Consider the following 15,047-nt stretch of genomic DNA (forward strand, 5'->3'; position numbering starts at 1 on the left):
CATGTTACAAACAAACTTTAATGTAAATGATTGAGATATTAAATGATAGACAAACATAAAATAGCACATAAGTGGATGCCAACATGATTTTAAAAATGTTAATCTAATAAAAAATAATCTTTAATAAAAATTAGCAAACAAACAGCAACATGAAGACAATGGAACACACACAGTTCAGGGGTCATGTGGAATAGAAGTGTAATACAGAATTTGATTATAAAAGAATATCCTAAGTAGAATTTCTCTTACAGCACTGTTCAATTCATCAACCTAAGACTAAGACATCATATGTTGTTTTTTTTGTTTGTTTGTTCTCATCCATTTTATAACTTTATAAAACTTTATGATGGTCTGTAAACACAAAGGATTTCAAGAAAATGCTATGGAAATTTTGTCTGCACTGTAACAAAATGTGAAAAGGTTGAAGGGCTCTAAGTGGTGGTGGAAGTGTGAGAATGTTTTCTTTGTTTCCCATGACAGGAGCTGCTGAGTGTGAGTTGTCAATAAAAGGTGAAAGTCGCATGAAGCCTGTCTGCAAGTGGAGCAGTTGTAATTGCAGAGCTACAGAATCTAGCTACTAAATATCTTTGATGTCATTTCAGTGTTGAACGGCTGAATTGCTGGATGTCAGCTTCCTTTATGTTTAATAAAGGGAGAAAATATTTTCAGAGGAAAAACATGTGTCAGGAACTCATGGGAAAAATTAAGAGCAAATTCAGCATTGTCAGTCCTGCTTTACTTTGAAATGAATTTTAGATAAAAAAAAAAAGAGAAAAGAAACAGGCAGTAGAATTAGAAAACAGTGGCTGTGACTCAGTGTGGAAGATTAGTCATCTGATAATTGGGAAGGTTTAGACTGATTCCAGATTTTCCCCTGCCACAAAACACCGAACCCCTCAGTTGCCTACCAACAGGTAGTGTGACCAGCTAAATGCTACTTGAATTAGCAAAAAGAACTTTCTTTAGCCTGAGAGGCTGAAACAACATGAAATCAGGGCAGCCATCTCCAAGGTGTTCTATTTTTGTGAACTTTTGCTTTTACTGCATTGATAATCTGCTTGTAAATGTTTTCCTTCCAAAATATGTAAACTTTGCGAATAAGACGTTTACTAGAATCAGCACCGCATAGCTGATTATATGTTTAAAAAAACAAATGAATGTGATTTGAGATCCTCAACATCACTGACTGTAATGTGACCTCAAGCATAACAGCATTTATGTCTCAACATTCTTCTTATGAATGGATGCATCAAATCAAATAAATTCAACCTGCTTTTGCAAAAATTGCTTTAGCACTCTAAAAAAAACATTTGCAGCGTATTGTTGGTGCTGATCACATGCAATTCAGGAATTTTAAGTACCAGAGACTGACAGCCACACCACCTTCAGTAATATGAAAAAGTATTAGTCCCCTCACAAAATTAATCTGTGAGCTTTTGTGTTAGACTTTCATATTTCTAATCATCAAACAAAAGACTACATTAAGGGAAAAACTCTTTAAAAAGCCAATTGAGTGTGAAAATACAACAATTTTTATAATAATTCATAAATTAACTATATGTAGCCAAATATGTATATTTCTCACAGATAGTGTCAACTATTTAGAAATTATTTCCCTGTTTCCTCTGGACACCCAATTATTTTCCATAAACTAAATGTGAACAACAGAGGCTTATAGATCCATTTCTTTGTGTGAATAATAAGAATGTATTCGATGGAAAAAGATTGAGCAGAAATTTAGATAAATCAGCCAGTGTAAAAAAAAAAAGAAAAGAAAAGAAAACTACCCTCTAATGTAATTCCATAAGATTACCAGACTCTCTGGCTCTTTCAAAGGGACTCAAACAAAAAAAAAATCAAATATCATATTTATATTGTCCTACTCTTGTCATCAAAATCAATACATGTATGTACATTCAAAAAAATCCTAGTTCACAAAACATTAAAGTGTGATTTATATTAACATGTTATGATTCAAAGTTGGAGCTAATCCTTTGACCATTTTGCAACATGATATGATGAACATTTCCTCATTAAAAAGAAGTTCCTTCAAACGTTCAAAGACTTTAATGATAAGCACAAAGTATTTTAAAATTGGACCAGTAGAGAGGCTGTGTTTTTGCAGCAAGTTCGCGAGAGATTCTAAATGTGCCAAAGCCATCTAAGATCCTGACAGGCTAGTCACTGAGAATGTTTCTTCAGAGAAGCTAGAAAGGTTTGGGGGAAGCTAGAGAGCATAATTATCAAGGTTAATGGCACACACTGGGAAGGAAACAGCAGGCTGAGCACAGAGGATGGGGTCGGGCGTTGGTGTGGTGAGACCTAGTGGTGTTGAGTCCTGAGTTAGGGTGGCAGGATGTTAATAACAGTGGAATAGTGTTTAATTAGAAGAAGTCTTCCTGTTCGCGCCTCGTCCCAGCACTTCACCCCCCGCCTGTCTCCCGCTCCACACTATTCTGACATATCTGGCAGCTTAGGTCATTACTAGGGATTTTTAATGAATTTTGGGCATGTTTTTGTGTCTGCCTTACATCTAATTAGCTGACAATAATGTATCGACTCTCGAGCGCCAGCTAAATATAAATATGCATGAATATGCAGCGACAGAGAGGATGACACATCTCTGAGCAGAGTAGCGTGCAGTTGTTCTTGCCTTCCCTGTTAGTTGTGGTTCAGATCAGAGAGTCGACAACAGAACCTTTCAACTCTGCAGACACTCGGGTACACTTTCACAAAACCAGGCACTAATTATCCGGCAAAAATCCACCGCGCCTGCCTTTGCTTCAAACGGCAGATACTCATGAACAGTGAAGTTTACTGTGTTGAGTCTCGCCTAAAGCCACCATGGATTCTTAAACAAATACGACATACCTGAGCCCACTTAGTGTTAGTGCTTCCAACACCACTGACACATAAAATTTATTGATCCTGCTAGCTAACTATAAAGACTTGCTGTGGAAAGATTCACACAAATAATAGATTAAAACCTAAAACCATCACAGGTCATTAAGTTTACCTGGACAAGGGAGAAAACAAATCAGAACCTATAAATGTAACTGATGGCTGTAAAAAAAAAAAAAACCCAAAAAACAGATTTATTATTTCTGTACTTCCAGCTACTTTACAGTTTCAAATAATAAATCTCACTTGGAAAACATGTAAGTGCTTTCATTAAAACTTTACCAGCTATGGTGTTGAGAAACATCAGATACTCAAAGTTGGAGATTTCTCTTCTCTGCCAGCGCTGGGTCATGTTTGAGGATTTGAAAAGCTGCCGAGGGGTTGCCAGGGAGATCCGTCTAAAAACAATCAAAAAAAGAATTGGAGATGATGTTCTTCACAAATTCAGATATTTCTGAACACATATCCCTCAAAATGCTGTAAGCCTAATCAATGCTTTAAACGATGAGCGCCCAGGTCCGGGCCTTTAGGTCCTGCGCCTTTAAGATGCATCCTTTCTTCAGCACGAGGTGATGACGTTAACCAGATTCCATTGGAGAACTGAGGGAATTCAGCTATTTGATGCAGGTGTGTTTGGAGAAGCAATGCCTCTAGAGGTTGCAGGACAGTAGCTCTCAAAGACTGGAGATGAGGACCCGTGCTTTAAAGCAGCAGTAAATACCTTCTTTTCTTTTTTCTTTACATATTTTTTTAAACTATCACCATGTTGTGACAGTACTACATGAAACAGATAATCTTAACAAATCTAGCCTTCTCGCTACAGTCCTACTGCCATGTGCAGGAATGCAGTTCTCTTGGTCAGAAACAACCAATCAGAGTCAGGAGGAGGGTTTCATGCTGCTGTACGCACAGCTGCTGTGTTAATGAGAGAGAGAAACAACTTACTGTTACAGGAACACTGTTTATTTGCAATCATTGGTAGCCATGCTAACTACCATACGCATTTACTGCTAGTTGTGTTGTGGGGAACTAGTGGTAGTGTAGAACAGAGCAAGAGGGAAGGTGTGGGACGGATATACAAGCTGGACTGACTGCACTGAAAGCCTCCTGGCTCTGATTGGTTGTTTCTCGCCGAAAGAGGTGCATTTCTGCAGGTGGCAGTGGAATCACAGGGAGAAACCAGAGGAGCGCAATTTATTCAATGATTATCTGTCTCATGCCCTACTGGCACAACATGGTGACAGTTTGAACAAATATGTTAAAAGAACATATCCTTTTTAAAAGTTACATTCCGAAGCTCCACAAATTATGAAACTGAGAACAATGAACCCACAATGCCAAACAAAAAATGAATGCAGTGTTGCATGGTCTCTAAGCAAGATATTAATTCAGATTCTGCAAAGATGTCAGTTGTATTATATCCTCTGAACGTGGGGCCGTTTGTTTTAGAGCAATAATTTAAAAAGCCTGTTAGCGCCATGAAAGCTGAAAGCCTAAAGAGAATCTGTTTCTTTTTTTTTTCCCTCGGTGGCCATTGGTATGGCTACATTGAGTTTTCAGTTGCAGAATTAGGTCAGTTCAGTCAGGGTCAGTGAACATCCACTTCAGTGTCTGGAGCAATGGGACTTCAAATAAACTCATTTGTTCCTGGCTGAATGGATGCACCTCGATACCACAAAGCACCAAAATACAACTCATTACAGATATGAATTATTACGCCAACAAGTTTTTGTTTAATTTTACTTGACTTCTCTTATCCTACCTTGCTTGTGGAAGTCCATAGCTAGTGCCCACTCCTACTCGAGGGAGACAATAGACAACCTTTTTTACTGTGGCTTGGTCCGGAAAGTTGAACATGACAGACGCTGCAGGCATAAAAAATATGTGATTACTGTTAAATAATTTTTTTGGGGGAAAAAATGGTTTATTTGCTACTTTCCTTACTTCTATTAGCCATGAAAACCTCCATTGCAGTGTTTTGCAGAAGGTAGTGTCTGGAAAAGACTGCCCGAATCTCGCTGAACATCCATTTGCCATGCAAACCATCTGTGTAAACCAAGACCTGGGAGATGAAAGGAGAAGCTATTTATTTGAAACAAATGTGCAGAAGGTACATGTCATACTGTTGACAGTTTTTCCAGCATTATAAATTCAGTGTTTAAATGGTGTATTAAACATAAATCAAAAAAGTGAGTGTTTGGAAAGCCATTGTTTTTTCAGTGTAGGTATGCAAGTAGAGTTAATTAACAAAAAGGCTCACACACTCCCCCTTTTTTTCCTGCCTCATTTATTCCACTATTTTCCTGCACCAAGGTGTTGTTTTAAAAACAATTACTTTCCAGACAACTGAACTATGACTGGTTCAAAATGACAGTGGCTTAAATAAGCACCTATTACAACCAGTGCATCTGGAACACCAACTCTGACCCAACAAATTGCACAACAACATACTGGTGAATGTTGCTTGAGCTCATCAGTCTCAATTTTGGCTGCAACATTCAAGTATAAGGCTCAGACTTTAGTGTGAACAACAGGAAAACAGAGATCTGTCCTCCATCAGGCTGGTGATAGTGATATAAAATTCAAGAGATAATTTCCAGGCACATTTGGGCCACTTGATCATCACTTAGCATCATCTAAATACTATAGAAACTAAACATTGTCCTTTTTGACCACAGAGTATTCATATTTTGATTGTTACTTGCACAGGATAATACATGATGTTTTAATGCTCAGACCACCTCAAACCAGTTTCTTGAATATGACAATGAGATAGCTTACTCCAATGGCCTTTACAGTTTCTAGATCTTAAGCCAATTGAGCACCTTTTACTGACATATTGACGTAAATCAAGAAGGCAGATCAGAAGGCAAAAGTGGATCCAACAGAGTTACAGAAATTAAACAAATTATGAGATTTTTTTCTTCTCAGGCTGCTGTCAACAACACATAGCTAGGTCTAAAAGCTGTTCACCAGATGTATTCACCTAAATGTAAGTGTAGTACAGACTGGGATAATCGGAACAGCTCTATTTCATTCGATTCTCATTTAAACTTGTGAAAAATATTTAAAGAGACAATATAACATAACTTAAGGCAAGTTTCAACAAAAACTGCAGCTGTCAACAGATTCTCTTTCACACTTATCTGCTGGTGTGCACCATTCACTGGACCAAAAAGAAGTGGTCACCAAAACAACCCCGTGGGTTAGTGACACATACAGGATCAATAAAAACCATAACATGTAGAAAAAGAAAGAGCAGACAAAGAATCATTAGTGTATGCAGCACCAGAGGACAAATCGGTCCACACACAGACACACAAATCAAGACAGATATTCTGACAGGTGAGAATGATTCCCTCACACACACACATCTTTCCACCTTCTCTCCTTCTCACTCAACAATTCTGTACAACGGGGTGAGCTGTGGAGAAGCATCATCGGCTTCCCGGGTTATAATCACACATTGGTGCACTTCACAGACAATGGATGTGTGGAAGAATAAAGATGTAACAGGCGAGTGAAATTCTGCACCACGTTAGTGACTGCATGCGTGTGTGTGTATGTGTGTGTGTGTGTGTGAGGTGGTGTGACTAAGGTGGAGTGGGCAAGGGGAAGGAAATAAGCAACCAAGATGGTGCGCTGGGTTAGGTCTGATGCTAATGCTCATTTAAAATAGTGACAGACTGGAAGAGTGCAGCACAAGCTGGGCTGCCTTAATTTCTCCATGGAATAGCTCATGCCCGACCTCCGTGCCACAGCCAAAATCTCTTGAGCTCAATTAAAATTGGATTAGGTGGAGATACTGAATGTACAGCACAGCATCTCTCGTGCTCTTCTACTAGTAATGCCCCTGCTTGACACCTCTGCAACCCCCTACTCAAACAGTTGTCATAGAGACAGCAGAGCCCCGAGGAGGCAGCAAGCAGAGTGGAGGAGAAACAGAGAGAGGGAGGTGATGTTGGGATGGCTACAGAGCTGCAGGCATTTTGTTGAGGGCCAGCAGCCACTTTCGTAGGGAAGGAAGCTTCACCCCCCACCCCCTGAGCCCCCCTCACATTTCATCTGCAGCCAGATGTTCTGCACTCTTGATCACAATGCTTTACAGCAAAGAACACAGATGTGCAATCATTAGAAGGCCACAATTTACTCACTCAAGACGCATCAAGCTGTTTGGAGACTGAATTATTTGTTGATGTCAGTGGTCTAGACTTTATTTTGCTCTGCTGTACCCTTCAATACATTTCTATGTCAAAACAAGCACGATAATAATAGAGTGGCACAGTTAGACTCTGCTTTAAATGTCTTTACAGCCAAAACATGGCAAACGACTTGATCAAGCATTAACCTGACCAGTATTCCTGCAAAATTTTCTTTGTATACTGTTAATGTGAAAAGTTTGATGCTGTGACAAAGTACAGGGCAAAAGGCTAGCTGTCAAAGAAGAGAGGCTAAAGAGGAGAGAAAAAAAAAAGCTTATTGCAAACTGCCCAGATCAAAAAAAAAAAAAAGAAAATGTCATAACAACAAAGCTTTGGTCTAAACTAACACGCACAGGTCCCTGTAGACTTGGGGATTTGACAAAGCCCAGCCCTCATTTTTTAGAGGCCCAGCTGTAAAAAATGCCATTTAATGAACCTGTCTGCTGAAGCTGTCCCCTGCCTGTCAGAGGTGTCAGGCAGTGACAAGCGCTGGGGACGGCCGCCTCCAGTCACAGACAGGCCTGCCAGCTGGAGACTTCGGCCCCAATCTAATCACACCACCAGGAAGGGACCGGCGCTCTGCTCTTGGTCTGTCACGCTCAGTGCTGGGGGAGCAGGAAGAGGGTGGGTGAAGGGAGTCTGGTGTGGTCGACAAGCGCAGCCTTTTGTTTCCACACGGGTCCCTCAATGTAAGCTCATTAGAGGACAACGAGCGCATGCGCCGCTCCGCCAGCTGCAAGAGGATACACCTCCATTGTAACAGCCTTAAAGCAATTTAACATCTCGGTCCTCTCTTTTCGCTATTTTGTTTTTCTTACATCGATGACTTGACGTACTGGCTCCATTTCAGAACTTTCCAGAAGAGAAATAAAGAATATTGTGACAGATGAGACAAGGGCAAGCATATTGTGACAGTGGTGCTTAAGTTTAAACTCATATATAATAATGTGCAGATGCTCAAATGGAGGACAATATGCTTATAAGCAGCAGGGTGCCACTTCATGCACGGAAATAGATTCTAATCATATTTGACTTCCGAATAGCTTTTACCTCCACATTGACTGAGACACAATGACAGATGTTATTAATAAATCTAACGAAGCAGTCTCCCTAAAACCTGATGCAATTTTCTTCCATATGGAGAGATGCAACCCCTCCTTCAGTGCATTTATACCAAAATAGGACAATAATACAATTCAGCGAGACCTCCAAGTCAGCATGACTGATATGTTTATATAAGAGTGTGGGGCACGTTGACAACCTGGTACCATAGCACCTCTGCAGCATTCTTCTCAGATTTGTCTAATAGGCTTCCACTATAAAGCCTCACAACTGCACAGTCCCAGGCGGCCATAGAAGAACGGCGGAGTCAAAGAATAAGGGGAGGATACGGGAGGCCCGTTTCATTTTGAATGATATGACTACTCCCTCAGGAGCAAGTGGGATGGATTTCACACATGGCAATTTGGAGGATCAGCACACACCACGTATACTGTATTCAATGGCTGACCCAGGGCAATATGGGCCAAATCTGTGAGGAGGTTGAGCAATCAGGGAATCCGAAAGGGAAAGAATGAAGCCTGGTAACAAAAAGGGCAGGGAAGAAACCCGAGTTAAGTGGAAGAGCATTGAAGCCACAGAGAGCAAGGTGAGAAACATCACAAATGTAATGTTATCTAAAAAGCATCGACACTCAATTAAAGGTGTCAGAACAATGTTTTTAAGAAATCTGAAAATTTTTATGATGAAGTGATATGACATTGAATGTGTTTATGTTTTGCTGTGTACTTTTTGTACTTGAAATATGTTTTATTTTTATGTGAATAAGTCATGCGCCCTTCATTGTACTCTATTCTTACTGTTCATATTGCTTTACATTTATGCTTAATTTGCAATGGTTCATTTGCTTTGTATTTAACTTATAATCAATACACAGATTTATACTGTAATCCACTGAATATCTTCCAAGTACCACCACTAGTACTCAACACAATTTGAGAAGCATGGAGCTAAATGCTGCAATATGCCTGTCACACCGTTGTGTACCTTTTATTTTTAAGCCAAGCTGCCACATGTTGAAAAGTTCTGCTGCAGGGTCAAATCATCTCTCACACACAATTTAAACCACACTGGTGTGCCACTGGTACAGAACTGATGAAACGGTTTTGAAAGACGACAGCAATGGCCAAATAACATTAATCACTTTCAGGTTGAGCTAAGCTGCTGGCATTGATGAAAATCTACTTACTTTGGGCACACCAAATATTTGAAGCTAAAAGTTAAACTGATGACTTAACCTAATTTCTGTTTATTTGGACAAGTAGTTATCCAGCCACCTAGGACAGTCACAACCTCGAAGTTTTATTCCCAGATGATCATCTGATTCTTTTTTAGGTTTTCTTTGCTCTAGTAACTAGAGTCTAGTTACTTTTATTTGACAGTGGTTAAACAGGAAAGTCAGTTGTGTGTGAAATGAAAGACAATAAGGTGGTGACATCAGGGCAGTGATGTATTCCATCCACATGCAGCAGAAAACTGAATTTCACACCCTTCAGCCTAATACACATGCACTATTCAAAATGGGAGCACTTTGAAAGCAACACATTCTGCAAAGAGGCGAAAGAACTTGATGTTCCACAAAATCTTTTTCATTTCCTCACTTTTATGTATATGGTTGCTAAAGATTTCTTTTCTGATTCTATTCTAGTGGCCTTTATTTTATACAGACATAAAAGGGGAACAATTGCTACAAAGATCAAATGGCTAGTACTCAAACTTGTGAGGGCCATGTCAATAAGGGAGTTGGGTGCTTTTACCTCGGCGTCACCACTATGCCCAAAAGGTTTATATTTTAAACTATCCTGGCTGGTCTGTCTGGGCTTTCTCCTTGGATTTCTCCAGTCGAGTTTCCAATCAGCGGAAAGAAGGAGGAGTTGTGAATGACCAACAGTCAGTCTCTGTGCTTATTGAGAATTATAGCCTGCCTGTAGTTTGGTAATGGCAGCAGAAAAACGTGAACGAAGCTAATCAATCTGTGTTGGTCATGCTTCCATATATTGAGCTGGTTAAGTCGGAGCCAGAGGAATAAGATATTTTATTGCTACAAAGATGTCATGGCTGCTCTCCCCATGAGGTTCTATAAAGTCCACGCAATTTCTGAAAGCTTCATCGAGCTGATGTATTACACACGTCACGGGAAACATTAGCAACTGGGTGAAATCAGATCAAATTGTTCAAAAATACAACAGAGTACACGCCTCCAGCAAACAATCATTTCTCAATAGCTAAGGATCCAGATCCTTCGTACAAAGCAAAGTTTAGAACAAGGGACTCCTTTGAAACCAAGACAAATTACATTGAATGTACCTCTGTTTACAGAAGGGAAATTAGACAACATAAGTAAAAATATTAATGACAATATCCTCAGATTAGCTATTCAACTACATACATGCAAAAGCTTTCATGTTAGCAAAGGCGTGAGGAAAAGAACTCCAAATGTTACTGAAAAGAAAATGAATCCTGAGAAACTTAGAGGCACCAAAATGAAACAGTTACTACATAATATTTTGCAAAAAAAGTTTGATCTAGTTTTAATTTAAGGATTGTATCCTTTGAAAAAAAAAGTAGGACACCGTTGATGTTTTCTTGTTTTGTCAAACAACTCAGGTGTGCCCACGCACTGTGAAATAAAAGTAATATGTGACTGTTTAAATTCACAAAGCCATGCAGAGGAAAATCTCAACTGTGTGACCAAAGACATGCCCAAATCTGCACTTTTATTTACACTTTAATCCTTTTACACCCCGCAAAGATTTTTTAATGTATGCCTAAACATCAAAGCTTTTTCTCATCTGATTCTCACTTAATGTGACAACTGTTGTGATGTGTAGAAATGAAAATATGTAAAAGATTTCCCCAGATTTCCACTTGGTTCCTCTCTGAAGGGCCCGTATCTCAACTTCAATAATGTAGCAGGCTCCTAATGCAGGTATTGGAGGAAAACAAGATACAGATTTGCATAATCAGTGTCACTATATATTTGGGTGGTAGCTGGAGTGTGGCAAGATGACACAGCTCGAGTGCTCTAGAAAGACCAGTGGGATAAAGGAGATGAATATGCATTAAATACACTGACAGTTCACTGCCCCAAATGTCCAGCCAGGTTTGTCAATAACATTCATGTCAAGGATAGTATTTCACGCACATTAGCAAACCCTGCAGCTCTGTCCTCAAAGCTGCCATGGTAGGACGGGTGGGAGGAGCGGTCCTAATATGCAATCACCTTAAAAAAGAAATAGATTCTGTGGCTGTAAGACTTTAGAGTCCTAAAATATGCCAGAAAAAAAAAAATCCAAACAGGACTTAAACTTGGGTTTCTTGTTGATATGAAGTCTGGCATTAAGCCATGTGATAAAAAAAAAAAGAAGAAATCCGAGAGGTGAGCAGAAGCAAAAAAATAATTATAAAATAACTACAAAGTCTACAAAGTTGCACTTTGTGTGTGTTCATTTATTTGGAGATTATATTTGGCTTATAAACAGCATAAGTATGCACTTTATTTGCACTATAAATTAATGTATTTTATAAACTTGCACAAAACTTTTGCATATTGACATGAACAATCAAACTGCACATCGTATCTGTTTCAATTTCTACATAAGCAATAAAGACCCAAAAAACAAAGTTACAAAACAGTTTGTTTAATCAACTGATTTTAAAGTGTAAATGCAAACACTTTTCATATTTTGTCACTGTAATCTCTGACATCAATTTTTTTGGATGAAACTTTATAGACCAACAAAACAGAATGCATAACTGCAAAGAGGAAGAAAAAATGATACATAGTCTTCAACATTTTTATAAATAAAAATCTTAAAAGTGTGACCTGAATTTTTGTTTGTGTGTATTGATACTCGCTGAATAAAACAGAGTGCAACCAACTGTCTACTTAACTCAGTGAATTAATAAAACAGAGATTAACTCTTGTAATTTAAGCTCAGTATGAAGACAGGTGTTATTTTAAAGTATCAGAGGTTTGCTAGAGAACATTATCAAAGAAACAACATCATAGTGACCAAGAAACACAGCAGACGATTTGGGTCAGGATACAAAACAATATCTAAGAATATTTGACAATTTCATGAACCACAGTTGAATTCAACTTTTCAAATTCATACTGAAATGGGCAAAGAAGCTAATCAGAGTTATAGGAAGATGGATAGAGGTAAGTGCAGCACAGTCCTGAAAGAAAACATGTATGTGGCAGCAAAAGACTTGGACTGAGGCAGAGAGTCACCCCGCATCAGGACAACGAACCCAATTATACGGCCAGAGCTACAACGTGATGCTTTAGATTAGAGCATATTCATTTGCTAGAGTGGTCCAATCAAAGTTCCCACCTAAATCCAGTTGAGAATGTGTAGCAAGACTTGAAAATGTATGTTCACACATTTTATTTGCAACATAACGGAGACATAAGCATACCGTTTCCACTTCACACATTTCATATATCTGTTGGTCTATCAAGAGTTGCAGTAATAATGTGGCAACAGCAAAAATCTGAAGCAGCACACGGGGTAGTGTTTTTGCAAGACGATGGGTTTAGTCACAAGAAAATATTACTAAGTGGTAACCCTCTCTGAAAAACAAGAATGCAAATAGAGTGCATGTGCCACTTTGGTCATTTCTGTTGCAGTACCAGTTGTCTTTTGCTTCTGACAAAAACGTTCAGAAAGTACATTTTAAAACCGTTTCAGAGAAGAATTGCACCAAATTCAAGTGAAACCAAACACCCTTTGCATGAGTGTTACAATACAAAACCTTTTTTAAAACAACATTTCACATTTTTGTGGGCAAACCCTATTGAAAAATCAAACAAAAGAACTGACAACATTGTGGCAAAAATACATGTTAAGTACATCCCTGAGATAAACGGCTTGAGGATGCCATCTCCACGCAGTTTTAGCGAAGGAATGCCATCATTTAGTCTTGAGGTTTTGGGGTTTTTTTTGCCAGAAAGCTTTTCCTAATGGGATACATTGAGCTACTTGTCAGCCTTAAGATGACTGAAATCTTCCTGGCCTGAGAACTAGCTTTCTCTTGCTGCTGCTAAAACTGCCAAGCTGATCATTTTAAATCCCACATTTTTTCTCTCTCTTTTTTTAACGTCATATGTGGGCGGAATATGGGTTCAGAGCAAACGGACAGAGAAGGAGAGAAAGAATGAGATGAGGATGGAGAGGCAGAGAGGAGGAGAGGGCGAGAAAGAGCAAGTGGTTAGACGAGTAGGCCTGATGAGCAATGAGCGCCTCACTCGTCTTCAATTAATCTTGTCTCTCAACCTTTTGGTTGAACGCCTCTTTGGAACCAAGGTAATAATGACACCCTCATCCATTATCCTTTTTATCCTTGTTATTCAGAGGGAATTGCCTAATAACATGTTACAGATTTGTCCACCTTCGTATAATTCTGTATGTCATTCGCAGTATATCATCAAGAAAACACACATCGCCCTTTCTATTGGGCACAGTTTGAGGATTATAGTGGGTGACACCTTCGGGATGCAGCCAGAATCTGAAGCATTTTTTTTTTATTTTTTTTTACACGCATAGAGTGGAATTACCCATACTTATCTGTCACTGCCAAAAGCACAACAAGCCATTCAGGGCCAATGGAAAGGTGGAACAGGTTCTTATCGGCTTCTCTGAAGAAGAGGGCTTGTAAATTTATGCTAATGAGAGCCTTTTGTCATACAGGCTCACCCCTGTAGGCTGAACAGGGTTTGGTTTGGATGATAATCCGGTTGTTGAGTGCGCTAAATAATTTGCACTTTATCCTCATGTAATTATATAGCTGAAATCATTTTATTAATGCTAATGCTACCATCTAAGGGAGTGCCTTAACTGTGTCTGCGGTGCTTACCATTGCATTCCTAGACATCATACATCTGACCTTGCATAAGACTGAGCGATGTGTATGTGATATTTGAGCTGTCTCATGGTGTTATGAGTCTTTTACCGTCTTTCATTAATAATAATAATATTAAAAAAAACAGCACATATAGCAACCAGGGGAAATGGCACTTGTATTCAAAACAGGTTAAACACTTTAGTACTGCTAAAAAAAAAAAAACATAGAAGAAAATGGGAAAATGAAGTGAAGGGGTGTAAGAGCAGGATTTACTGTGCTTTTGAGGTCTCCCTCGTGGTGCAGTGGGACTCCAAGCCCTCTTGTGTGGCTGCCAAATCCAGCAGCTTCACACAAGCTGCTTGGTGTGCTGTAATTTGACTAATTACACTGGATTAAAGCATATTAATGCAAGCTGTTTTCTCCAGGGTCACTGACCCAACGAGTATGTGCATTGTTGGTTTCCACAATGTTAATTTAAAAGCATACAAAGAAAATATGCTTTTCCTGATGGAAAAAAAAAATGTCTATATATTTTACAGCAGCATTCATAGCTGTCAGAACTACATGCTGTGATAACATTTTTTGCCTTCTTTTCCAATCTTCAGAGCATCTTCATAAATGTCAAGCTTTAGAGGTTCTGATTATTTTTTTAAGCCCAACATATGGGAAGATCACAAGAAGATGATGTGTTAACAAATAGGCAAAAAACATTTAAAAAAATTGAAATATTTCCTATACGTTGTGAAAAGTAATAATTATGAGCCCTAGAGATGAAGGGGAGGGCTTTAATCTCGACACACAGTGTCTCTGTTTGAGGCTTTTATTTTGAAGCAAGAGGAAAAGCAAATCTTGGGTTGCCATGTTGCGTTTATAGGGTCGACTAAAAGATTGTTCACCTGGACTTGCTGGAAACATTTAGTTATATTAGCATTTAAAGTGCCACCACCTTTTTGGGTACAAAAAAAAAAAAAAAAAAAAAAAAAAAAAAAAAAAAAAAACAAAAAAAAAAAAAACCAAAAAATTAAAAATGTTTTT

General features: G+C 38.8%; 1 protein-coding gene across 5 annotated transcripts in view; it reads right to left on the reverse strand.

Annotated features, from left to right (window-relative positions):
- LOC106959928 (neurobeachin-like) overlaps nt 1-15,047 on the reverse strand; it is a 149,834-nt gene that overhangs the window by 43,195 nt on the left and 91,592 nt on the right. For all 5 annotated transcript variants that reach the window (XM_015052795.1, XM_015052793.1, XM_015052794.1 and 2 more), the window contains 3 exons: nt 4,846-4,963; nt 4,664-4,766; nt 3,184-3,299 (listed from right to left, as the gene is read on the reverse strand). In XM_015052795.1, coding sequence (XP_014908281.1) covers nt 3,184-3,299; nt 4,664-4,766; nt 4,846-4,963 — 337 coding nt within the window. The remainder of the gene's footprint in view (nt 1-3,183; nt 3,300-4,663; nt 4,767-4,845; nt 4,964-15,047) is intronic.

This window comes from Poecilia latipinna, unplaced genomic scaffold (genome assembly GCF_001443285.1).
Source record: "Poecilia latipinna isolate Pla-1442-1.1 unplaced genomic scaffold, P_latipinna-1.0 Scaffold1134, whole genome shotgun sequence".
NCBI lineage: Eukaryota > Metazoa > Chordata > Actinopteri > Cyprinodontiformes > Poeciliidae > Poecilia > Poecilia latipinna.